Here is a 27028-nt window from a genome sequence, read left to right on the forward strand (position 1 = left end):
ACGGATAACTTATGCAGCCGCAAGAATAGAAACAACGAAGGGGGATAGCGAAAAGAGAATATTTGTCGCTAGCGTATAAGTATTGCATGTTCTCTGAAGAAAATTCTCAGAATCTTTCTGCGCTCGAAACAACAAAGGTCACTTTTTCTGCTCTGTGTTTTATGTTTCCCCTCGAGTTGTGACCAATTAGTGTATTGTTCTCGCAAAGGCAAAAGAAAGAATCGGTGCTTCTCGAAATGATTCTTCATAACCACGCCATTAACACTCCTATACTCGCGCATTGGTCTGTCAGACCGAGAAATCAATAATTCGTTCATTTCTCAGAAAATATCAACACTATGACTTTGCGATTCTATCTAGCTTTGTTATTAGTCGTTCGTCATCGTTTAGCGTATCGCATGTGTTGGTACAAAGGGAACGTGTGCCACTTTTTAACACTTTCGGTCTGACACACCGACGCGAGTATAGGAGTAACTTTTTTGGACAAGTGCCTTTTTTCATATTCTAGAATATTGTTGAATGAAATGTAAAAATTAATGTTAGTGGCGACAGGATTGAACGGATTTTACTATTCGTCGTTAGATTCATGTGTTCAAAAGCAAAATATAAATGTTTGACTTTCGTATAGTTATTCGCTAAATATAATGGTCATACATATACACACTTGTGAAAGAATTTCACTTGTGGAATAATTGTAAACAGTAAACTATAAACTAATCGGTGGCTTATAATAATTTTTAACAGTTACAGTTTCGGGGATTTTGTTTTTATAATGAACAATATTGACAAGAAAACAAGAAAAAGAAAAGGAAGTTCCTAGAAATCCTTTTATATCATCTTTTTATGCCCCATCTAAAAAAAAAAGCATTAATTCTTAATTTACCAAGAATACAGCATATAAGAATATTAGAAATATGCAAACTTTATATTCCAAAATCTTTATCATCTGATAATTATCTAAAAGGTCGTTATACATTCTTCTCTTCGATAAAAGACCCGAAAAACACGCAACAACTGCATGAAATGTAAAAAATATGTTTGTTTCGAGCATGCAGTTATGCAATGTTCTGATTCTTACTCCAATGAAACCACAATCTATTTTTTTTTTCAATTCATTTATTTGTAAGGCTCAATCGCATAAGCTTTGCTGAGCCGCTAATTCAAGGTTTGTTTATACAAAGTTTCAACTAATTGCTATGTTTAGTAGGATTCGACCGAATACTCGCGGTTTACTTGAGGTTAAAAGGGCAACATTTTTGTGGGACGGGTCAGGTTAGGGATATGGATATGAGGTATCGTTGTCTCAACCGAGAGTTGCCGCACGCACTGTAGCATTGTGCATAATGACCAGGTATAGCATCTGGTGTTCGACTATCTGTCGAGGGTGGGCGACGGTGAGATGGGGGGACAAGACAAACAAACTAATAACGAAAAAGAAAAACGCAAAAGCATTAAATACTTATACTAGACCGTTTCACAAACATATAGATCAACTGCATATAGCGGATATCGCGAGTTCCCAACACGTTTCTAACAGGAACATAGGGTTGTCTTCCTTGGACCTCAAGGGCATTCAAAAGGTACTCTCTGGCTGCGTAATTATCCGTACATTGCCAAACTGCGTGATCGATGTCATCGTAACCGTTTCCACACCGACAGACGTTGCTTTGAACAAGATTTATTCTGTGGAGATGCACATCTAGCGAGTAGTGGTTGGACATAAGTCTACTCATTACACGAATGAAGTCACGACTTACATCCAAACCTTTGAACCACGCTCTCGAAGAAACCTTTGGAATAATTGAATATAACCACCGCCCAAGACTTCCAGTGTCCCAATCGGTTTGCCAACTCAAGAGGGAACTCTGACGCAGTAATTGGAAAAATTCATCGTATGAACTCTGTCTATCAAACAATTCGCCTTCCTGGGCACCCACCTTTGCGAGAGTGTCCGCTTTCTCATTGCCAGGAATTGAGCAATGAGAGGGGACCCAAACAAAGGTTAACTTATAAGATCTTTCGATCAGTGCATTCATCTGCTGCCTCACTTTTGTGAGGAAATAAGATGGGTGCCTACTAGTTTTCATCGACTGGAGAGCCTCAAGCAAACTGAGACTATCCGAGAAAATGAAGTAATGGTCTGCAGGCTTGTTGGAGATCATCCCCAATGCGAAGTCGATTGCTGCCAGCTCAGCAACATAAACGGAACAAGGTTCCTGCAGTTTACGGAAGGCGCTCGAATTTTCATTGAAAACACCGAAGCCAGTGGATCCATTGAGGCGAGACCCATCAGTGAAGTATCTTTTCATGCAATTGACTTTTTGGTACTTTCGGTTAAAAATACGGGGAATGAAAGTTGGTCGAAGCTGATCTGAAATCCCAAGTATTGCTTGTTTCATCGACAGATCGTATTCAATTGAGGAACTGCTGATGGTGAAGTGAGCACGGTCTGGAGTAAACGATGGAGGACAAATATCTGATGAAATATAGTGATGATAAATTCTCATAAACCGAGATTGTATATTTAGATGAAGAATTTTCTCAAAGTTTTCAATCACAAGTGTGTTCGTGACACCGCATTTCACAAGTATTCTGAGAGAAAGTTCCCAGAATCGGTTCTGTAGAGGAGTTACTCCTGCCAGAACCTCGAGACTCATGTTATGCGTTGAGTGCATACAGCCGAGAGCTATACGCAAACAATGATATTGAATTCGTTCCAATTTTAGAAGGTGACTTTTAGCTGCTGAGAGAAAGCAGAAAGAGCCATACTCCAGAATAGATAGAATAGTTGTTTTATAAAGCGTTATGAGATCTCCCGGATGAGCTACCCACCACGTGCCGCAAATCGAGCGGAGAAAGTTGACTCTTTTTTGACATTTTTGCTTCAAATACGTAATGTGGGTATTCCAAGTGCATTTTGAATCAAACCAGACACCAAGGTACTTGAAGGTCAATGATTGGGTAATGTTTCTGCCCAAAAGCATAAGTTGCAATTGGGCTGGGGACCGCTTTCGAGTAAACACTACCAGTTCTGTTTTCTGCGGCGAGAATTCTATCCCTAAGTTCCTTGCCCAAGAAGACAAGTTATCTAGGGAATTTTGCAATGGTCTTTGCAAGTTTTCGGCATGGGGACCTCTGACGGAAACCACACCATCATCTGCAAGTTGTCTTAGCGTGCATTGTTCTGCCAAACAACTGTCAATATCTTTCACATAAAAATTATAAAGAAGGGGGCTGAGACATGAGCCTTGGGGTAGACCCATATAACTATTTCTGGAAGTTGTCAGCTGTCCGAGGGTGAAGTTCATTTGCTTTTCTGACAACAAATTGTACAAGAAGTTATTCAAAATTCCACATCTGTTCAGATTGTCTGACAGAATTTCTATGGAAACTGAATCAAAAGGTCCCTTAATATCCAAGAATACTGAAGCCAGTTGCTCCTTGTGCGCAAAGACCAGTTGAATATCTGTAGAAAGCAACGCTAGACAATCGTTTGTTCCTTTGCTCTTGCGAAACCCAAATTGTGTACCTGATAGCAAATTATTTGTCTCGATTCATTGATCGAGTTTTCGAAGGATCATTTTCTCCAGCAATTTTCTAATGCACGAGAGCTCACAATCTATTAAAACGCTTTTATGTTATTTTATAGCTCCTTATACTTCCATGAATTATATTCAGTTGCTTACTTTAGTGAAAAATTCGAATTTCGTTATTTGTGTTGGAGTGTCAAAAATTACTCTGTCTTGAGGAGGCTGATTTAGATGACTATTAAAACTTAATAAAGACAACAAAAAAACATATTTTTCATTCGATCATACTCTCTTCTTCGAATAAATGCCAACGAAGCATGAAAAATACACAATAGCAACATTACAGAGAAGTTCAATTTTCGGTCTGTGACACCGTGCGCGAGTATACGTGTTATGAATTTTGCACGCGAGTACAGGAGGGTTAAACCTTTTCAAGGTCCTCGGAACTTTTTACTAAAGAGTTATTTATGAAGTTTCGACGTATTTGCAAATAATATCCGAAATGATAAACCAACAAATTAAAAAAGACTCATGAGGGTTGTGTTCAAGACACGACCGCATAGTTGACGTAGGATTCCGTTAGACTATCTGTTGATTTTGGATATGTTTGAAGAATTACATCGTTAAACTCTTTGATAATGATTTGGTGGCCCTGAAAAAGGGAATTTTGTTTGGTTGTTGGGTATTGTTTGTTCACTCCACCAGTGTTTACCGAGTGATGATGACAGAAGTATGGTAAACAGTCGTTGTGTGGTGCATATCAGATAGAAGATGCCTCAGTGGCCCTAGACGAGATGCCTCCTGTGTTATGTATGGATGAAATAAAGAAAAAAAACTCACCAATGTAATTTAAGACAATTACCAACACCGAACACAATTATCAATTTTTCTCATCAGTAAAAACATGTTACTTTAATATAGAGAAAACATATTTGAAATGGAAAAGGTAATTTTTTAATGATTTTTACTTTCCGAGTATTTATTCAACTCAATGCGAATTTTAATTGGACTAACAACACCTAATACTATATGTAAAGCATATGGGAAATCTCTTTTTCAAATATTCCTTCACTTTTCCAATCTTTTCTCGCCGCATGAACTTTCTTTGGGTGAAAATGAACGCAACAAAACAGACAGCTCAAACCAAACGTTCCGTTCTCGAGCGAGAACACACCTTGGTTTTTATTTATGAAAATTGAAATAAATCATTTCATATATCGAGTCGTTTTTAACACAACTGCTGCTATCAATTTTACAATTACATTTGTGCGAAACTTTTCACAATACACGATCGGTCATTGATATGAAATTTCACGAGCAACCAACAATAAATTTCCAAATTTAAATTTTATTTGCTAGAATTAATCGTGTCACTCACCCTACTTGTAATATAAAGTTGCCCCCGACTTGCATATATTTGCAATGCCGATTTCCCTCGGGCACCTTGTTTTTGATGTCTCTGTTATGGAACCCATATCGGTGGGAATAAAAACTCACCTTACTTCCTGTATTTCTTCTTCTTCTTTTTCTTTGTTCACGGAGGCTTTAAATCTAACGATTCATTCGTCTCCGTCCTGTATTTGCATTTCTCCCAGTCAACTTGGTATTGATGTCTCTGTAAGGGAACACATTTCGGTAGGAACAGAAATTCATCCTACTTTCATGTATTTGCAATTCCGATTTCCCCCAGGCAGCTTGGTTTTGATGTCTCTGTTAGGGAACCGCCGCATGTGTCGTAATTTTTACCAATTAGACGTGGATATTTCCGTTAGGATAGGGGTTGAGATTTTTCAATTGTTCGATAGTTAGTTTCATGACATATATTATTTTATTCAATATAAAAAATTGTTATGAAGTGCCGAAATCGATTGACGCAAAAAAAATCATCAATCCATCATGAAACGACTGAGCAATAAGCGTTTGAAATTGGACAATATTCATGATGTGCTCGACTTCCGATTTTCAATTTGTACCCTAATATGTTCCCGAAAGACGTAATCCTACTTCAAAAATAATGAATGAAAATTTGCTTTTCTAATTCGAATATGTATTCTATGCAATACAGTATTACGTAATATTGAACTGGAATTGTGTCTGATGATGTTTTATATTATAATGGCGAGTTATTATAAATGTTGTGTGTTGTAAAATATATAGCCAAATGGTTAAGAGAGCGTCGTATTTCAAGTAATCGGATAACTTAAGAATCACCATTCAAATTTTAGAATTGCAAAACTGCCTTCTTTAAATTTTCGCGAATTTGACGATTGTTTCGAGTTAAATATGATTAGCGAATGGGCGCACCTGGTTACGTAGATCTGCCTTGAGCTCACCGAGAAATTTGATAGTTTGGCAATGACAGCTAAATTTGCGACACATCTTGACTCGCGGATCATATCCTCTTGGCCGGGGCCTGCTGTAAACAAATTAAATGACAGATCGTGCTCGAAATTGACATTAAGACCACTGACAGTAGTGTCGACTACCCAAATATGAAAAAAATGTTCAGCAGGAAGATTTAAAATTGCAATTGTGTAATACATATACAACAAAAGTTATCTTAAGATTAAAATTGTACAAAAATGAATTCGGCTCTGTTACAGCTGAATTTTTAAATGAGCCTAATAAAATAAACTGTTGGGATAAAAAAAGATTTAAAATTACAATGATAGAATGAAATCTAAAACATCCGAAGACTAAGATACAACTTAGTTAAAGTTACGCGGTATGCTGATTTGGGCAAGTTATTGTGCAGTACTCGTTTCTTTTATAACCATAATCCCTAATTGTTTCATAGCATTGAATTTATTTCACTTAATTACAAGACAAATAATTACTCGAAGTTCAACAACTATTTCTGAATTATATGTTTGTTGATTTTATTTTCGTATAATAGATCTAGATCGATAGAACAAACTTCGCACGCGTCGCGTGCACTATTAAAAGAGCTATATTTTGAAGTTTCCTAGTCACATAAGTTAGACTTACAATAGATATTTATTTGTTTTCTAGATAATTTCTACGATACGTTGCAGATTTTAAAACTGTACAAAATTAACATAAATAACACAAAAATTTCACATTAATGACAGTATACTTCCCCTTTCCTTAAAGCCCGATGTACGAACAGAAACAAAACGTGATGAATAGTATCGCTACGATCGCGAAAATAGCCACCCAAGCCGGCAGTGAATCTGCAAAGAAATTAAGAATGCAATATGATACATAAACCAAACAATCTTGAATCAAATTGAACTCACGTCGATACTGCAAACTGTGTACACAAACGCGGTTGTCGACCGAGATGGACAGCACGGCGGCCTCCGTGTCTCCCGTCACCGAAGGTCCATCAAAGTTGGTGACCGGTAGAAATTCCAAACCCGTCACGAACATCGCATGTGCGTTTGGAATGTGCAGCACTCGCTGAAGACTAAATGCAATGTAAATCGATACCGAACCACTGAACATCGTTCCGACCGCCACAAAGCGACCATCATCCCGTACGGCCAGTGCCGCAAGCGATTCATCTATTTCAACTACTCGTGTCAGCCGCCCTTGCTCAGGATCCCACTGCTGGAGTAGGCCTTTCGCTTTGCCAGATTTGGCAAATGGGTTCGCCAAGCTGAAAAGTCGATGTTTATCTTTCTGACCCTCGATTATCCCGTACCGGCAACGCTTCAAGAGATAACGAGTACCTTCCGGAGGATTCCAGGACAATTTACGAGATTCTTTCTCCGGATTGATAGACCATATGACGCCTAATCCATCCTTAGCGATCGAAACAACATTCTTGCTATCCGGACTAAAGTCCAAATCATCAATTTCCTTAGTATGAGCGGGAATATCCGTGATCATTGTCATCTTAGGAAAGTTCCATAACCTTATGTGACCATCCATTCCTCCGGTGGCCATAATTCGCCCATTTGGACTGATTCGCACTACCCGCTGCAGTGGTTCTGATTCCGTGAAATCGGTTTGCACAGAGTCACCTGTTTTGATTTCGAAATGTATCTGCTGCCTTATGTGCTCTTTTTGCTCAACGTTGTTTTTCTTCTCTGTCGCTTGTTGATTAATCTGACCGTTGGCTTGTGGCTGATACGATATGTTCTTCCGCTTCCGTACCCCATCAATGGTTTCGGTTCTCCCCCCGCATACCTCTCCATCGGTTGAGCTGATTATCGGATTCACAAAGTACATTTGACAGTGACTTTCCTGGCCCGCAACTAACAGCGTGCGTTTCTCGTCGTTTTTTATAGCGCAATTCATGACCACTGTAGGACCAGTTTCGTGGCGAATCACCTCATCGGCCACATATTTCTCACCATTATGGTATATCTCATAAATTTCCTGTAATGGGACGATGAAACAATTTGAAATCAAATATACACAAGTGAAGAAAGGTTTTCTAACGGAATGAAGGCCATCTGTAACAACCTTACTCCACTAGTGATAACATGTATATAAAGCCCTTACGAATCCATTAGCGACTCCCGTCTTAGAGGCTCCGCCACCACCAGCAACAAGGACGTGTCGACTGGTTAGCATTTCTATTGCATACAGTGGAAAATTCACTCTCGCCAGCAAGCCATCGTTGGGCTTCCTCGTCGGTGCCATCCCGGGAGTACGATACGGTCAATTGGGATCGTTGCTAAATGGACACACCAATCGATCGACAAACTAAAGCGAAACCACAACTTTCAGATCGACTATTAATTGAGAGAACATTAACAACACTCGGATTCGAACGATATGCTCGATTCCACGTATCTTCTGCTAATTCAACTGTCAGTCATAACTTTTGACGAAGCGGAGCGTAACGTAACGCTCAGGGATGCCAGGCGATTTTTTAACAGTGTTCTCACCTAATACGAAAAATATCTGTACATGTCCGATTATTTTTACAGGCTCAGTTACATAAGTTTAATGGAGCCAAACTCTTAACTATATTTCAACTAGCATATATCAACATGTTGTTTCGTTAATTCTATGGTTAATGAAATAGGAAACCGATTACTCGCGGTCGACTCGAGTTTAGAAGGGTGACACATTTTCATTAGGAAAAGGATGGGATGTAAGGAGATGTGTGTTTACACTCGCACTCACATTCACATTCACATTCACATTCTCATTTACACTGACACTTCACACTCAACTCTTAAAACTATCCTTACATTTAATATGTGTTTACAATTTAACTTATTCTAATGTTAGTAGGAAGGGAACCGATAGCTCGCGAAGGACGAAAAGGAGGGGAAAAGGATGTATGAACAATCACACTCGAAGATCGATAGCTTTAAGGAAAACATATATTTGGGACATGTAATCAAGGTCTAACCGAGCCAACACATCTCTCACCGGCACATTGGACTGCTTTCCTCCAGCCCGAAGGGAGTTTTCTAAATTCGATCTGGCGACAAGATACAACTCGCACGACCAAACAACGTGTTCGATGTCGTGGTAACCATGGCCACAACCGCAGAGATTGCTGTCGGCAAGATTAAAACGAAAAAGCAGCGCGTCTAACGAACAGTGATTGGACATGAGTCGGGAGAAGGTGCGAATAAAGTCCCGACTCAAGTCCAGACTTTTGAACCACGGATTGAGGCTAACCTTAAGGATAATTGAGTGGAGCCACCGGCCCAATTCATCTTCGTTCCATTTGCGTTGCCAGTTAACGATGGTATTTTTACGAACTAAAGAATAAAATTCATTGAAGGCGATTTGACGCTGATAAATTTCGCCTTCAATTGCACCTACCTTTGCTAATGAGTCAGCCCTCTCATTACCCGGAATTGAGCAATGTGAAGGGACCCAGGCAAAGGTAATGACATAACAGCGTCTGGATAAAGCACTCAAAATTTCTCGTATTCTCTCAAGGAAGTACGGCGAGTGCTTTTCCGGCCTCACTGAACGGATAGCTTCGACAGAGCTCAGACTATCCGTTACAATGTAATAGTGTTCAACAGGTCGTGAGGCGACGCTGTCCAGCGCCCAGTGTATTGCTGCCAATTCAGCAATATACACTGAGCAAGGATACTGAAGACTGTGTGAGGTGCTAAAAAAATTGTTGAACACTCCAAATCCTGTGGACTCATTCATAGAGGACCCATCAGTAAAGTACATATTATCACAATCGACACGCCCATACTTTGCTTCGAAAATCGTAGGAACGATCCCCGATCGATGATAATCTGGAATTCCATGAATATCCTGCTTCATGGACAGATCAAAATGCACAGAGGAATTGATGTAGTCAGGAAAACAAACACGGTTGGGAATATACGAAGAAGGATCATCCTGCATGGAGACGAATTCATGATATGAGCTCATGAATCCAGAATGAAAATTTAGCTCGATCAGCTGCTCAAAATTTCCGATCACCAATGGGTTCATAACCTTACACCGGATGAGGAACCGAAGAGATAATAAATTGAAGCGATCTTTTAGTGGGAATACGCCTGCCAAAACCTTGAGGCTCATGGTATGCGTTGAAGGCATACATCCCAACGCAATACGGAGACAAAGATACTGAATTCGCTCGAGTTTAATGAGGTGTGTTTTGGCAGCTGATTGAAAACAGAAACTGCCATACTCCATCACTGAGAGAATAGTTGTTCGATACAACATTATAAGGGTTCCCGGAATAAATCGCCACAGAAAACGACTGCAACAGAAACCACCGCTTATAAAATGTGTAGTAGGCTATAAATATTGTGGCGCGGTATTGTATTTCAAAACAAGAATTAACCGGGCAAACGTATCGCCCCAGGCAAACGTAACGCCCCGGGCAGACGTATACCGTCCGACGCTCGCTAGAGCTCGGTCGGACATTGCTAAAGGATCGTATCCTATGTTTCAAACTAACCGGGCAATCAGTGGATCCCAGGTTTGCGTGCGAGACACCGCCGCTTCCGACGGCGGGTCGGCGGTGGACTCGGATTGCGTCATCTTGGCGGCATGGGCCGCCTCGATTCCTTATCCTCGCCAAATGGGGACTTCGTCCCCATTACATTGTCCTCAGAATAAATTTCGAAAAACGAGAACAAGAGAATAAATTTATAATAGAAATGTGAGGCACATGATGTTTTTCCCGCGCCAAATATTTCTAGCCTACTACACTTTTTCTAAGCGGTTGTTTCTGTTGCAGTTGTTTACTGTGGCGATTTATTCCGGTCACCCATTATAAGATCTTCGGGATGGGCTCCCCACCAGGTGCCGGTAATTGTACGGAGAAAGTTTATTCTTTGTTGACATTTTTTACTCAGATACCTAATATGGGCCCCCCAAGTACATTTGGAGTCAAACCAGACCCCAAGATACTTGAATGACATAGCATGAGTGATCGGTTTACCCAAAAGTTGAAGCTTTGGTTTTGCTGGTCTATGCTTCCTAGAAAAAACCACCATCTCTGTTTTCTCCGTGGAGAATTCGATCCCTAGGTCAATGGCCCAGGTTGAAAAATTGTTCAAGGTATCTTGTAAGGGTCCTTGCAGGTCGGATTCGTTTGATCCTACGACAGACACCACTCCATCATCTGCAAGTTGTCTTAGGCTGCAATTTTGTGTAAGGCAATTGTCGATGTCGCTTACATAGAAGTTGTACAAAAGGGGGCTTAAACATGAGCCCTGGGGGAGTCCCATGTAGGAGACCCGACTTACTGTCGAATCCCCGTGAGAAAAATTCAAATGTTTCTCACAAAGCAAGTTATATAACATATTATTCAATAGAGGCGGCAGACCCCGAGAGTGTAATTTGTCTGACAGGACCTCTATTGAAACAGAATCAAAGGCCCCCTTTATGTCCAAGAATACTGAAGCCATTTGTTTTTTTTTTCGGCGTAAGCCATTTGAATTTCTGAAGAAAGCAACGCAAGACAATCATTTGTCCCCTTGCCCCTGCGGAACCCATATTGTGTATCTGAGAGTAGGTCATTCATTTCAACCCATCGATCAAGGCGAAACAAGATGATTTTCTCCAACAATTTCCGTATACAAGACAGCATTGTTATTGGGCGGTACGAATTGAAGTCGGACGCGGGTTTTCCGGGTTTTTGAATAGCTATAACTCGTACTTGTCTCCAATCATCTGGAACATTATTTGCTCCAGAAACCGATTGAATAAATTCAACAAGCGATGTTTCGCCACATCAGGGAGGCTTTTCAACAAGTAAGTTCTATCCGATCCCGGAGCAGAATTGTTACATGAAAGGAGAGCAAGAGAGAATTCTACCATCGAAAACTCGGAATCAAGATCGCACCTATCTTGTGAAATATCTCGAACAATTTTCTTGTACGGGAACGGAATCAGGACAAACCTTCCGTGCAAAATTCAAAATCCATCGATGTGAATATTCCTCGCTTTCGTTCGTTGAAGAGCGATTTCTCATCTTTCGAGCCACTTTCCATAATTTTTTCATTGGCGTTTCTCGTGACAAACCTCCTACGAAATTTCGCCAATAAGCACGTTTTATCAAGTTTTTAAATTGATTTTCAAGGTCCAAATACGTTCGAAAATTCTCAATAGTTCCACGTTTCCGAAAAGCTTTAAATGCATTCGATTTATCCTGATAAAGCTTGGAACATTGGCTATCCCATTATGGATTGGGAGGCCTTCGACGAATAGTGGAACCTGGGATGAGTTTCGTTTGAGCGCGAACCGCGCTGTCATAGATTAAACGAGAAATGAAGAAATGAAGTTGAGGTAAACCATCTTTGGAATTGATGGCTAGAGCAATCGCGTCCGCATATTTTTTCCAGTCAATGTGTCTTGTGAGGTCATATGCCATGTTGATAGATTCAAAAGAATTTGACCCAGTGGTGATGGAAATTTTGATTGGCAAGTGATCACTACCGTTGGGGTCCTGGATTACATTCCACTTGCAATCTAACGATAGTGAATTCGAGCAAAGCGAGAGGTCAAGAGCACTTGGGTTAGCAGGAGGTTTAGGTACACGTGTTGTTTCCCCCGTATTCAAAATGTCATATTGAAGCTGTTACAAAGGTCATATATCAACAATGAACGATTGTCGTCGTACTGTTCCCTCCAGGCGGTACCGTGAGAGTTGAAGTCCCCCAAGATCAATCGTGGCTCAGGAAGGAGTGAGCACATGTCAGCAAGTTGCTTTCGGCTAACCTGAACTTTCGGAGGCCAATACAAGCTGACAATACAGAGGTCTTTGCCTCTGATGTTTGCATGACAAGCAACAGCTTCGACCCCTCCAATAGGTGGATGGTCGATTCTAAAAAATGAGCGGCATTTATTGATCCCCAATAGCACCCCTCCGTATCTGTCAACACGGTCCAAGCGTATAATATTAAAATCGTGAAAAGAGATATCATCTCGCGAAGAAAGCCAAGTTTCGGACAGAGCAAAAACATCACAATTGAAGTTATGAATTAAAAATTTGAATGTATCCAATTTATGGATAAGACTACGACAATTCCACTGTAAAACAGTGATATCTCCGACCTCTCTATTAAAATTAGACATCAAGAGAGATAATCATTGCAAGGAGGGGCCATGTTTGCATCAATTGTTGCAAAATTGTCTTTAATACTGGAAGCATTGAGATAACAATGGTTCTGATGGAGTCGGAAACATTAAAACACGTGAATATTTGATCCAAAAGGTCAGACAACTTTATAAATCCCGATTGGGAAGTTGAACTGGACGGAAAAACAGGGACAGTTGGGGTTTTTGATGATCCCTCGAGTGCTGGGTCGTTGGAAGGTGAACTATTCCCACGGAAGCCAGGAGGAACCTGATTTTGCTTGTCCGCTGCACTCGATTTTTTAGGCAAGCTAACAGGGATTATCACCGGAGGGACTTGTCCTTGAACTTTGGGAGTGGTCACATTTTTGCGCCGTAAGTTTCACAAGCTGAGAGCTCGTGTGGGGATCCCCCGCAATATGGACATTTATGCTCAGTCGCCCTGCAGGATTTCCCCTCATGTTGCTCTCCGCAGGTGGCACAGCGCTCCTTGTTGGCGCAATAGTCTGCTGTATGACCAACTGTCTTGCACTTGTTGCAAGTCATGGGCTTTGGCACGAAGAGTCGCACTGGAAGCTTTAATTTATCCACCATAACATAGTCAGGGAGGGCGGAACCAGCAAAAGTTACTCGAAACGAGTCGGACGGGTAAATTTTTTTTCTTTCACATTCTGGGAAACTTTTCCTTGTTGATGGCAGTCCAGAATTTTAATTTGCTTCAAAGGGAGCCGTTTAAATCTGCCATCTCCTTTTTTATTAATTCACTCGTCAGACCCGTTTCTGTAATCACCCCCGAAATTTCTACGTTATGGCAGGGTACGTACGCGCGATATTCTATTACAAAGCGCTTGTCGGCAACAATATCGTTAGCTTGCTTCCGATTAGCCACGACAACACGCAGTTTGTTCGGTCTAACCTTGGAGATTTTGACCACGGAGGAATAATATCTTGCCAGATCTTTCGAAATTTGAATGACATTCAGAGATTTTCCTTTCGGTTTGGGCCGGAAGAAAACAGCCCATGGGCCAGCTCCAGGTGCGTCTTCTGGATAGACCTTGACACGAGGAGAGGAAACAACTGAGGGGGAGGACGAGGTCGATGTTTGAGCGGGATCAGTAACAGTAGGACTGGAGGGCGAGTTAGGAAGTTGAGCGGAAGCGTGAGCGGGAGATTGAGGGGGTGAGGAGGAAAGGTTTGCAAATTTTCTTGAGGGGGGCTTGTTAAGGTGGGTTAACTCTTCCTGTGAAGAGGCCTCTTCCGAGGGGGGAACATGTTTAAGTGACTTCCCTGCCCCCGTTGTGGTTAGTGAGGAGGAAACAGTAGTTTCAATCTCCATATCAAACTGGCCTTCTTCTGCCACTATGGCAGATATGCAATTTTATAATTTTGAATTTTTCTTTATTCCTTAACCTAATATGTGTTATACTTAAAGCGGTGTCCCAATCGAACCGTTTGACGATCACCCGCACAGCTGCAACGGTATATCGTACCACGATACGATGATGGAATCGATGACGATGATACGCCACACACAGCGATGACACAGCACACGCTCACCGCTTCCGCGTGTGCTGTGTCATCCTGTATGTTTTTTCATAAAATTGAACTCGCAGACAAAGTGAACTAAAATTTTATTTAAAATTCCTCCAAAACTGCACGCTGTTTTGCACGCTATTTACTAATACTAACGCGAGGAACTTTATAGCATACCTGATAACTGTCTAAGTTCGTTGGTTTGAGTTCACGGTGGGTACACAATAAACTGTCCATTAATGGTGTAACTACTCTTTCGCAACAGAAATCAAATCAATAAGATTATGTACGAGGGTAAAGAGATTCGTGTCAGGGGAAGTAGAAATGTTGATTGAAGTCAGTTGAATGAAGAAGCAGATTTGTATTCATTGGTCACGTCAATTAGAATAAACATTGACCAGAATAGTTCATTAGTCATCCTCGCTCTCAACACTAGTCAATTCATTTTCTGTTTATTTTATTAATCCGTTTATATTTACAGGCTCAGTTACATAGGTTTAAAGGAGCCAGACTCTTAACTATATTTTAACTACAACATAATAACACGTTTCCTTATTTCTATGGTTAATAAAATAGGAAACCTGTTACTCGCGGTCGACTCGAGTTTAGAAGGGTGACACATTTATTCATTTTCTAGTCAATTCAAATTATGTTGACTGCGTATGTCGAAGTAATCCTAGTCAAAGCGAAGCTGCTGAGAGGAGAATCGATTTTCATTTTTCATCTTCGAAGATTTCGGGCCTTGATCTCCATTCTTAGCTTCCGAAACAATCCAACGGGAGTTCTCCATTCTCCCATGCATAAAATTCAATTATGTAAACGGTGTATTCGATGAAAAAATTGCACACACAAAATTACTCAGCAAAATTGCGTCTTTGAACGGGTTCTCTTAAAACTTGAACGATTTGTGGGTAATGACAAGACGCTAGATCAGACCAAAAAAGGGTAATGAAAAAATGTAAGAAAGTAAGCGCTCCCACGAATGCAATTAAATTCAACATATTTGTCTTGTAAGTGAAGAGTTTGAACAGTTGCCATGTAAGATCCATTCATATATTGTAACAGATTATGTTCTTCGCTACTAGTAAATTTGATAATCGTCCTTTAACGTATGGTATGATGCCTAGGACTCCTAAAATATGTGAACGGAAAATTGATGAACTTCAGGTCCTCAGTTTCGATTTTTACATGTACGTCCAACGCATATTGTTGAATCAATTGACGTTATCGCAGCAAATGGTTATCAGCATTTTGCCCAATCAACAAACGGTATGCGAAGAAATTCAGTAAGCAGAAGATATAAAGGCATATCTGAACTTTCAACAGAAAGTAAAAACTACTCAATTGTTTTTCAAAGGAAGGATGGGATTTGTTCACCTCCTCGTTTGAATGAAGTATTTTTCCCGTCATTCATTTCATCGAACAGTAGTTTGTGGAAGTCAAGTCTGGAGTATAGGAGAATGTGAGATAAGTTGGAACCCTATTTCCATTAATTTTGCGATTTCAGCTACTGAGGCGTAAGCTGGTGCGTTCTCGTGATGGTCCCTCGACTTCCTCGATTGCCAAACACAAATATACAGACTGGTGAGTTTTTCCAAGAGATGCTACTAACCGAACATAACCCAGACACGCGCCAACAGTGCCTCCTCTCTGACTTTGCGCGAACCTTTCCAACGATCCTCTTTAATTCTTCTGGAGAGAGTTTATTGTAATGTTCATTCTTGAATAGTTGTATAGAATACATTTTTCGTACGAATGTAGTACCATTTGCGTTTGAAACACAATAGTCGGCTAATGGTTTGAATGGCAAGATCAATGATGAAATTTTTCTCAGTGCGAGTCTGTTTGATTTTATATGGCGACAAAATATCATGGCCTGAACTGAACGAGGAATGAATTCTGCATTGACTCCGCTAAACATAAGCCACAATAACAACAAGTGGAGAAAATGTATGCATCCTTATTATATACACGCTAACAACTAACCATAAATCAGGATGATGTATGGATTTGAGCTGTAGTATAGTTAATGAATATTCTATTACACTCCATTTGATCCTCAGTACTCGGCTGACAAGTCTAGGTGTAGGTCAATTAGACCACGCGGGAACGAGCCCTCCAGAGTTAACCTTGTCTAACGCGGTGCGGGTTGAGTGAAAGTACTAATTTCGTTGGAGCCTCGTGTGGCTCGGGTGACTGTAAACCAGCGACACACGGCCTGAGCCATAAATTTATTTTTACCCGAAATATTCTGCGGGCAGTAAAGACCTTCAAACACTTTCAGTAATATTACGCAAAATTGCTCCCAAACGATGGCATTCATATGTAAAGCGTGACAATGGATAGAGCAACCAAATTGCGATAAGCAGGCTGAGTAAAAAGCATCCGTGTTAGTATTGCCTTTATAAAAACTTGACGGGTATCTCCACTAGGCCAGAGTACTACCAGAAATCGCTTCGCTGCAAGTTCGTCGTTCGTTTCCCCCAATCTACGGTGTATCGAATGAAGTTTATCGCTCAGTTTAGGAGATAAGGTGAACAATATATAACGTAGTTCGGTGGTCTATTACCTTATCGATTGTCAGTCCATAATCTGCTGCCTATCTAGTTATATGAACAATAATACGCTGAAGAGAAATTGTAAGTAGTTGATTTGTATTAATCGCACGCTTTCTAGTCCTTTGTTCTGGTTCTATAGAGAGGCTGTCCCTCGATTATATAGAATCTAGTCACGTGACAAATGGAGATGAAATTATTTCCACTGACCCTGGTGGTCGTCATGCTTGTCGTGGGTGTCAAAGGAGCACCTGCTGAGTCGAAATCTGATCAATTGAAAGATTTTGCACTGAACGAAATTATACCCAATAAATTTGGTGTTCGAGGATTGAATGCCAGCTGGGTGACAGGTCGGTTGTGGCTTCTACGTTTTACTGAATGTGGGTCATGTAACTTTCATTGTATAATTATTAGAGAAAGACTTGCTCTACCGTGACGTGCAAGGAAACTATATAAAATACGATGTAGTAACTAAAGAAGGGTGTATCATCTTGGATTCCAAAGCTTTGGTGGGTATTAGATGGCTCATTTGTGATTGCTAAACGACATAAATCAATTCTATATTAAAGTCCAATTGGAGTGGTGCATCTGCACAGTTTATCAGGCCCAACCTGGACAAAATTTTGATTCGGTACGACGCGAGAACAGTGTTCCGTCATTCAACGCTTGCCAAGTACGCGTTATTTGACATAACCACAAAGTAAGTTCAAGTCAATTCTGATTAATGTCTCAGTAATTAGCACGGGTCTTTGTCCAGTACCTCTTACAAAATAGCAAACGGTGAGGAGGTGTCCATTTGTAAACTTTCTCCGGGTGGTAAATCTCTGGCTTACGTGAAGGACAATAACGTCTTCTATCGACCCAATTCGATGAATGACGAAGAACTACCCCTTACTCAGGACGGCGTTCCGGGTGTGATCTATAATGGAGTACCCGATTGGGTCTATGAAGGTAAATACGGTCATTACAAATAAGGAATTCCACCAATCAGCACGAAACCATTTTAATTTAATATTTTCGATTTAGCTGAAACTTTGTCAACTTGTTCAACACTAGGTACGATGCCATTTTACGGTATTATTTTTTTTTTCAAATACGATCACGACAAATTTTTGAAAAGGGCTTATGCATCAATGGTGTCATCCCAGAAAATGAACTATAACGCCAAAACGGGTTGTTTGATCGATATAGAGTCTTAGGCTAAGTTATAGATTATAATTTTACGCTTTAGGAAAAAGTACACTCTGAAAAAAAAATTTTCATCGAGAAAAATTGTAAATTAGGTTTAAAAAAGAAATATCTGAAAAACTACATTTTTTGAAAATCTAAAGTTGTCTCCAATAACTGGTAGAAATTCGATATTGAAATTTGCACGTTTTTTAAAATTACTACCAAAACCAAAACCAAATTTTAATAAACATTTAAATTAATATTGTAATTAACAATGTATATGTTAATTAGAATTGTAATACTATTCTAAACATTTTTGCTGAATTATGTTCATTGATTAAACACATCAATTCAATATTTCTTAGTATATTACAGTAATTTTCATATATGACGAATTTCATGCCAACTCGACTGGCCATTGGCAGCAATATCTCAGATCACAGTGAAGCGTTGAGGGTGTAAAAAGATTGACATTTCAAACAATTTTGCATACTTTAATTATTCTAAAAAGTTATTACAACTCATCCTGATTTTGTTTAATGTCAAGATAGCGATATAGTGTATTTGATAAAGTTTTAGATCTCATTAAAATATGAACTTTTTTCGAAGACATTAACTTTCTATCTTCTATAGTTTCTGGAATATACGGCATTTTTGTATGGAGACGCCTAAACAAAAAAAAATTTACTCGTAGTTTTTCGGTGTGTGAATTCTCGCGTTTAAAAAAAGTTTTCGGAACATGTCAATCGCGATGATTCACATATTAAATTGTTAAACATTAGTTGGAAATTTTCAAAGAAAACATGAAAAGGTTGATGCTAGAAAAACTCTGTAGCAGTTAATTAAAATCGCCCTTTTTTTGATGTGGATGACTTGTTGGTAGTTGTATGGGCTATTAATGTATATTTTAGAATATTAAAAAACATATTTTTGAGAGAAAAAAAAGGATTTTAAACCTCAAAATATTTTTTTTCAATGAATTTATTTTTTTAAATTTGTTGGATGGTTTTTAAAGAAAACATCCTTTAGCCAACATAGCTATATTGAGTGAGTTTTTTTTTGAAATTAGATTTTTTTCGCCTTTTTTTCGAAAAATCTTAACTCAAAAACCTTTAAGACATGTTGGTTAAAGAATAGAATGTAGGAATCTATTTAAGTTTCGATCAAAAACATCAAACAACATCAAATAGAAAATTTTGTTGAAACGAAATTATTTTGGAAATTGAAATTGATTTTTCCCAAAAACTGTTTTTTTTATTCTGATTTATTCAATAGCTTTTACAGTTTCCAACAAATCATCCATACATCGGAAGATGGGCAATTTTACAGGAAAAAAAACTCTCCCAACAACAACTTTTTCATGTTTTCTTTAAAAATTACTATTAATGCTTAACTCGTAACGTTTTTATGTGTAAATTATCGCGGTTGACATATTCTTCAACATATTTTAGTAACATACAAGAACATATCAACCGCGATAATTTACACACAAAAATGTTACGAGTAATATGCCATATATTCCAGAAACTATAAAAGATAGAAAGTTGATGTCTTCGACAAAAGTTCATTTTTTAATGCGATTAAAACTTTTTCGAATGCACCATATCGCTATTCCAAAAAAAAAAAAATAAGATCAGTTATATTTTTTTCAAAGAAAAGATGAAAAAGTTGTTGTTAGACAAACTTTTTTCCTGTAAAAGTTCCCATTTTACGGGGTATGGATGAATTGTTGCAAGTTTGAAGGGCCATTCATATATTTTTTGATAATTTGAAATTTTTTTTGACCCTTCTCAAAAAGTAGTCTTATTTTTTATAGAATTTCAATTATGCAAAGTTGCTTGTCTTCAAATCCTCAACGTTGCACAGCTATCTGAGATGGTGCTGCCAACTCCAAAGACGAGTTTTTTGTTTGATTTTTGTCTTAGGTCTTTTTGAAAAAGGAGTCTTGATTCAAGATGAAGATAATCGTTGCTAATGGAATTCGCCATATTGATTGAACAATAATACGCTTGTAATATTCTGATATCAATGTGATAAGGGTCGTTTTTGTATATGAAATTGTATTTTTATTTTTTTTTCAAAGATCTCCAATACTAAATCATGAAAGGTGTACATATTCATTAGTCCTATTTTTATTTATGTTCTTTCACAATTGAATAGTTTTGCATCTTTTTTACTGTAGCTCGAGTAAAGTGTTTCTTTATTTATGCTCTCTGACAAAGGAATAAACGAGTGGAATTTTTGGGTTCCTTCAATAGTTTTTTGCATTATTATTTTGCTCGGTGAGCTCTGACGCCATTCATTGGTTGTGGCAGAATCGAAAAATAATTTTGTTATTCATTTTCTTTGCGATTTTTGTGCCCAATAGAACTTCTCTTTAGCATTTTTGATTAGATGTTCCCGCTCTTTGGCTAAACTAGCTCTAGTGGCCATGTGCTTAAGTGTTCCTCCTATAGTGTCACAAATACCTTTCCCATGGGAGGTTGCAAAGAAATGCCACTTGGCTTCAATTCCATACCTCGATATGAATTTATAGAGGCTCGAACAGCAACTCCATCAGACATAAAATACATTCTGTTAATTTTTTATGTTAATCCACACGTAGAAAATGCATCTTTTTGGAAATAAACAAGTTAACAGCCACAGAGTCGTGCCTTAACTCTTCAGAAATTATTATAAAGCTGTAATATTCGGCTTACGTGTGTTCTCTATAATATATTACAAATGAATAGATGGTAGCTTGTTGCGCATTCCAATGATGCGATTTAACTTCATCCTGTAATACAAAGCTGTAGTTTTGAGAAAAAATCCAGTGTCGCCAAAAATATTCCTTCTCGCAATTTACTTTTTGTATTTCTCAAAATCCAACTTTCGAATTTTAAACATCTGCTGGCTTTACAATGATTTCTGTTGTAACACATTGTTCAAATAGTTATTTATTTATTTATTTTGGCTTAACGGCTATATAACATAGCCTGATTCACAATTGCGGGGTTCTGAAGGAAAGGGGTGTAAGTGATTTGATCGATTTCTCTTCAACAACTTTTTCTTTAGTCAATAACTCAACCACAAAAACAATCCAATTTGAGTTTGCTATAGCATCCGATAGATGAGGTTCTGATCTATCTTCCACATTGACATATATAGCTGGGAATGTGTTTGCAGCTATGTTATGATCCAAGGCCCCTAGAAATATATCCTAAGGTGGGCCAAAATGCTAAAACCACTCTTCAGCCATCTTGGAAGTCTACTGTGTTCTGTTTGTAAACAAAACACAATACGCTTCTGCCCAAACTCGCTCGTGATCAGTCTGTCTTTTTCACGCTTCAAGAAAATACTTCCCCTTCTGCTTTCTTCCGTATTGTTTTCATATACCGCTCCGCTAACAAACTTAGTGACGAAACGGCCTCACCTTTGGATATACTTCTAGGCGCCTTTGTTATGACCAAAAGAGAGAGTCGATTTAGAGAAATTGATGATGTCACTTACACCCCTTCCATTTTGAGCCATTTACATGCCAAATTTGGCTCCATTTGCTTGATTAGTTTTCGAGTTATGCAGAAATTTGTCTTTCATTTGTATGACAGCCCACCCTTAGAGGACGGGAGGAGTGTCTAACCACCATAGAAACATTTATTGCATCCCAAAACCTCCACATGCCGAATTTGGTTTCGTTTGCTTAATTAATTCTCGAGTAATTCAGAAATTTGTGTTTCATTTGTATGGCAGCCCCACTTAGAGAGCGGGGTGGAGAGTCTAACCATCATAGAAACATTTATTGCACCCTAAAACCCCCATATGCCTAATTTAGTTTCATTTGCTTGATTAAATCTCGTGTAATGTAGAAATTTGTGTTTCATTTGTATGGCAGCCCCCCCTAAGAGAGGGGGAGGAGTATCTAACCACCGTAAAAACATATATTACACCCTAAAATCTTCACATGCCAAATTTGGTTTCATTTGCTTGATTAATTCTCGTGTAATGTAGAAATTTGTGTTTAATTTGTATGGCAGCCCCCCCTAAGAGAGGGGGAGGAGTATCTAACCACCGTAAAAACATATATGTCAGCTCCCCCTTAGAGAGGGGTGTGGAAAGTCTAACAACCATAGAAACATTTATTTTACCCTAAAACCTTCACATGCAAAATTTGATTTCATTTGCTTGATTAATTCTCGAGTTATGCAGAAATTTGTGTTCCATTTCTATGGCAGGAACCCCCCCCCACCTCCTCAGAAAGGTGAGAGGAGTGTTGAACCACCTTAGAAATGATTCTTGCCCCCTAAAACCTCACCATGCCAAATTTGGTTCAGTTTGCTTGATTAGTTCTTGAATTATGCAGAAATGTATGCTCCACTTGTATGGCAGCCCGATCACCCTCCCTCCCTTAGAGAGGGAGGTGGAGAGTCTATCCACCATAGAAACATTTAGTGCACCCTAAAACCTCCATATGTCTAATTTGGCTTCATTTGCTTGATAAATTCTCGAGTAATGTAGAAATTTGAGTTTCATTTGTATGGCAGATCCCCCCCCCCCCCCTTTAAAGAGGGGGGTGGAGAGTCTTACCACTATAGAATCATTTATTGCACCCTAAAACCTCCACATGCCAAATTTTGTTTTATTTGCCTGATTAATTCCCGAGTAATGTAGAAATTTGTGTTTAATTTGTATGGCAGCCCCCCCTTAGAGCTTAGAGAGGGGGGAGGGGTCTCAAACTATCACGAAAACCTTCCCCGGCCCCAAAAACCCCTACATGCCAATTTTCATGTTGATCGATTCAGTAGTTTCCGAGTCCATAAGAATCAGACAGACAGACAGACAAACAGAAATACATTTATATATATATATATATATATATATATATATATATATATATATATATATATATATATATATATATATATATATATATATATATATATATATAGATTTTGTTTCCTTTTTTTCTCGGAATCCATAAAAATTCATTTTTCATTTGTCCAGGATCAAATTTCTTTCAGATTTTGGAGGCAATATGGGCTTTATTGTGTCAAAAATGTCAAAATTTTTTTAAAAAAAATGTAATTTTTGAGATATTCCATTTTTAAACTTTATTTTTATTTTTTTTCGGTCAAAAAAGGTTTTTTTTTAGTGCGTACTTTTTCCAAAACCGAAAAATTATAGGGCCTTATTCCCGTATCCACTTACACCTACGTTCCCACTACGCTTACATCTCACTTCACTTTTTTGCACCCATCCCCGTTACCACTGATCGTGAATTATAGAAATGAAAGTGTAGTGTAAAAATTGGAGTGGAAATCAGAATAGCCCTGTGTTCATTTCCAATGTCGTTTCTATGAGAATCGTCAGTTGTATTTTGTTTTGTTTATCCTCGAGTAGTGGACGAGTTGTATCGAAAAAGGAATATGATCAGCGATTACGATGAGCGCGACGGCGTGAATTATAAACCAGAATAACATCGATGGGTGAACTCGGTGTATTCATAATGAATCCTACCAAATGTTTACAGTTGCGTATATTCCGGAATAAGGTTGTACTCATTTCACATTGTTTTCACGTGTAGTGTATATAATGCCCACAATCTATAACATCGCCTAAGACACCATTTCGATCAAATAACCCGTTATAGTTTATTTTCATAAATTATACCATTTTTGCATAAACCCTTTTCAAAAAATTAATTAAATGACTAATACCGTAAAATGGTATCGTAACTAGTGTCGCGTGAATTGGCAAAGTTTAGCTAAATCAAAAATATGAAATTTGAAAAATTCTTCAAAAAATCGTGTTCATTGGTGGAATGCCTCAGCTTCAAACAAATGTGACTGACAGTTTGTTGTAGAGGAAGTATTCGGCACGGATGCCACACTTTGGTTTTCGAATGACGGGAGTCATATCGCTATGGCAAGTTTCGATGACACGCAGGTCAAGGAGTTTACGTATCATGTTTATGGTGAACCAGATGACCCCAAAAATCAGTATCCCGAAGATTTTACCCTGCGGTACCCAAAGGTCAACACTACAAATCCAACAGTTCATCTGAGGGTGATGAACCTCAACGCAAACCCTCGTGTGTGGCGTGAAGTACCTGCGCCGGTGGAGATTGTTACCAACGACCATATCTTGGGAACCGTGAATTGGATCGGAGAGGACTTGGGAATGATTTGGACTAACCGTAGACAAAATGTGGCCACTTTCCAGCGATGCAGCATTCAATCGCTGCAGTGTACCGAGGTGTGCGATAACCAACTGCGTTTCTGATATTAAACCATCTCATTAATATATTTTTCACAGCTCGCTAGGGTCAACGAACCGAACGGGTGGTATGATCTGTACACTCCACGTTGCACCACTACGGGTGATCGATGCTTTTTCCTCGGTGACAACGCTGGCTGGCGACGAATTTGGCAGCTGGATGGCAACGCCGTAACGTTCAAATCTCCAGAACGATTCACTGTCACCGGAATCAACGGTTATGATGAAGTGAACAAGAAAATTTACTACACAGCAGTCCCAGCGGAGAATCCTCAACATAGACACGTGTTCGACGATGAAGGTTGTCTAACCTGTGATCTGTTGAAAGACAAACTCGACGGCGATGTTCCATGCAACTACGCAAGTATTTCCTTCAGTACTGACTACTCACATTTCGCTGCCACATGTTCTGGGCCAACACCAGCCTATATGCAGATCTTTCGAACGGCTGACCGTCAACCTTTGATAGATTGGGAATGGAATGTGGCGCTTCGTAACAAACTTGCTAACTACAAGAAAACTCAGGTTAAATTCATCAAAGTACCTGTCGGCGACGGATTTGAAGCGTCTGTTCGGCTCTATCTCCCACCGGAAATTGACTTCGAAGATCTCAAGAATAACGAGGATAAATATCCGATGATTGTTCAGGTTTATGGAGGCCCCAATTCGGTCCGGGTTACCGATAACTTCGGTATCGGTTTTGGAGATTACTTGACCACAACCAAGAAGACAATCTACTGTCAGATTGATGGGCGAGGCACTGGGAACCAGGGCTATAAGTTCTTGTTTACGGTGAATAATCGCTTGGGTACGTTCGAAATCGAAGATCAGATTGCGGTGACGCACTATCTTCAAGAGAAATACAGTTTTATCGACCGAGAGCGCACCGGTATCTGGGGCTGGAGTTATGGGGGATACGCCACATCGATGACTCTCGAGAAGGATAGCGAAAAGGTGTTCAAATGTGGAATTTCAGTAGCCCCGGTGACTTCGTGGATGTTCTATGGTAGGTGCATATGTTAGGCAATTTCGAACCCATTCAATTTTATGTCTTCTAGATTCAATCTATACGGAGCGTTACATGGGTGTCCCAACAGCGAAGGACAACACAGAAGGATATAAGAGGGGTGATGTTAGCCAGTATGTTAGTGGTATGAAGAATCACTCGTTTTTGTTGATTCACGGTAATGCAGATGACAATGTACATTACCAGAATGCCATGGTTTTCGTTAGGGCTCTGGTACTAGAGGATGTCGAGTTTGAGCAGATGGTTAGAATATTTATAGAACAAAAAGGTTGAAGATTTACTTATTTGAATGTTTCATAAATACTTTCAGAGTTATCCTGATGAGGCACATGGACTTTCTGGCGTACAACAGCATCTATATCATACAATGGACAACTTTTGGAATGAATGCTTCAAATGAAACGATAAATGAATAAAAGTGTATCTTAACTGTACTATTGATTGAATCTAATGTCGTATTATTTGTTGTTATGATACTGCACATTATTCTAACAATATTTCCAGGCAATCAAACTTGTTCAATCCCTACTATTTCTTAATTTTTCTGGGCAACGTTGTAGATTTTTTTGACGTGGGACTACGTCTAACCGGAATATATGGAGGGTAAAATGAAAACCTAAACACAGAACATGCAGGAAAAAATGAAAGATTTCGAATGCTTATAGCTCGAACATTTCGTACTGGATAGGAGAGATGTTTGCATCAATTGATAGGGAATATTTCTACGCATCTATCGCAACTAACAAAATGTTGTTTTTTATTAGATAAACAATTGAATAACTGTAAAATATTAGGCGTTATCTAAACGCCCTAACTGCATCGTTTTGATTGGCCCGATTTACGGTTTCCCTAACATAGCCATCAAAACCAAGCAGCCTTGGGGAAATCGGCATTGCAAATACATGAAAGTAGGGGGACTTTTGTTCTCATCGAAAAATGTTCCCTAACACAGACTTTAAAACCAAGCAGCGAAATCGGCATTGAAAACACACGAAAGAGCCTAGAGGCGAGTGAACTGAAAAGTTTAAACCCTCTTAAAGCCAAAAAGAAGAAAAAGAACACACGAAAGTAGGGGGAGCTTTTGTTCCCACCGAAATGTGTTCCCTAATAGAGATTTCTAAACCAAGGTGCCTGGAGAAATCGGTATTTCAAATTCATGCAAGTCGGGGGTATTTTTGTTCCGATTGAAATGTGTTTCCCTAACACAGACTTCAAAACCGAGGTTTCTGGGGAAATCGGCTCTGCAAATAAATGCAAACTGCGAGTACTTTTGTCCTCGCTTGCCTTTGTGCAGAGTGGAATATGTCTGTCCTAACATGATCTTCTAAACTTAGGAACCTGGGAAAATCGTGCAGCCACTAGAAGCGAATGAACTTCCCAGTTTCAAACAAATTCGAGATTCGAGAAGAATGTACACTTTTGGGATGTAAACTTCAGAGGGAAATGTAAAATAAAATAATCGTTTGATAATT

At 39.1% G+C, this 27028-nt stretch overlaps 2 protein-coding genes across 3 annotated transcripts; one reads left to right on the forward strand and one right to left on the reverse strand.

Annotated features, from left to right (window-relative positions):
• Nucleotides 1-5302: 5302 nt before the first annotated feature.
• Nucleotides 5303-8326, reverse strand: LOC129776327 (prolactin regulatory element-binding protein). Its single transcript, XM_055781907.1, has 3 exons — nucleotides 8004-8326; nucleotides 6791-7877; nucleotides 5303-6724 (listed from the first exon to the last, which is right to left on the reverse strand). The coding sequence occupies exons 1-3, from the start codon at nucleotides 8142-8144 to the stop codon at nucleotides 6639-6641; spliced, it is 1314 nt and encodes a 437-aa protein (XP_055637882.1). The 5' UTR covers nucleotides 8145-8326; the 3' UTR covers nucleotides 5303-6638.
• An 8303-nt stretch (nucleotides 8327-16629) lies between these two features.
• On the forward strand, nucleotides 16630-25978 carry LOC129777785 (venom dipeptidyl peptidase 4). Of its 2 annotated transcripts, XM_055784270.1 has the most exons (10): nucleotides 16912-16926; nucleotides 16985-17191; nucleotides 17250-17457; nucleotides 17522-17616; nucleotides 17677-17807; nucleotides 17865-18058; nucleotides 24117-24508; nucleotides 24569-25535; nucleotides 25588-25799; nucleotides 25867-25978. In XM_055784270.1, the coding sequence occupies exons 3-10, from the start codon at nucleotides 17292-17294 to the stop codon at nucleotides 25954-25956; spliced, it is 2247 nt and encodes a 748-aa protein (XP_055640245.1). In that variant the 5' UTR covers nucleotides 16912-16926; nucleotides 16985-17191; nucleotides 17250-17291; the 3' UTR covers nucleotides 25957-25978. The 2 variants fall into 2 exon arrangements, with proteins under 2 accessions (XP_055640244.1, XP_055640245.1); XM_055784269.1 differs by having other exon boundaries at nucleotides 16630-17191.
• The last annotated feature ends 1050 nt before the right edge of the window (nucleotides 25979-27028 follow it).

This window comes from Toxorhynchites rutilus, chromosome 3, assembly GCF_029784135.1.
Source record: "Toxorhynchites rutilus septentrionalis strain SRP chromosome 3, ASM2978413v1, whole genome shotgun sequence".
In the NCBI taxonomy this organism is placed as follows: Eukaryota; Metazoa; Arthropoda; class Insecta; order Diptera; family Culicidae; genus Toxorhynchites; species Toxorhynchites rutilus.

Coding starts and splice junctions, on each gene's coding strand:
- LOC129777785 (XM_055784269.1), top strand. CDS start 17,292: ATGGAGATGAAATTATTTCCACTGACCCTGGTGGTCGTCATGCTTGTC. Junction 17,617..17,676: donor TCTTGGATTCCAAAGCTTTG/GTGGGTATTAGA, acceptor TCTATATTAAAG/TCCAATTGGAGTGGTGCATC. Junction 25,800..25,866: donor ATGTCGAGTTTGAGCAGATG/GTTAGAATATTT, acceptor AAATACTTTCAG/AGTTATCCTGATGAGGCACA.
- LOC129776327 (XM_055781907.1), bottom strand. CDS start 8,144: ATGGCACCGACGAGGAAGCCCAACGATGGCTTGCTGGCGAGAGTGAAT. Junction 7,878..8,003: donor CGGGAGTCGCTAATGGATTC/GTAAGGGCTTTA, acceptor GTCCCATTACAG/GAAATTTATGAGATATACCA. Junction 6,725..6,790: donor ACACAGTTTGCAGTATCGAC/GTGAGTTCAATT, acceptor ATTTCTTTGCAG/ATTCACTGCCGGCTTGGGTG.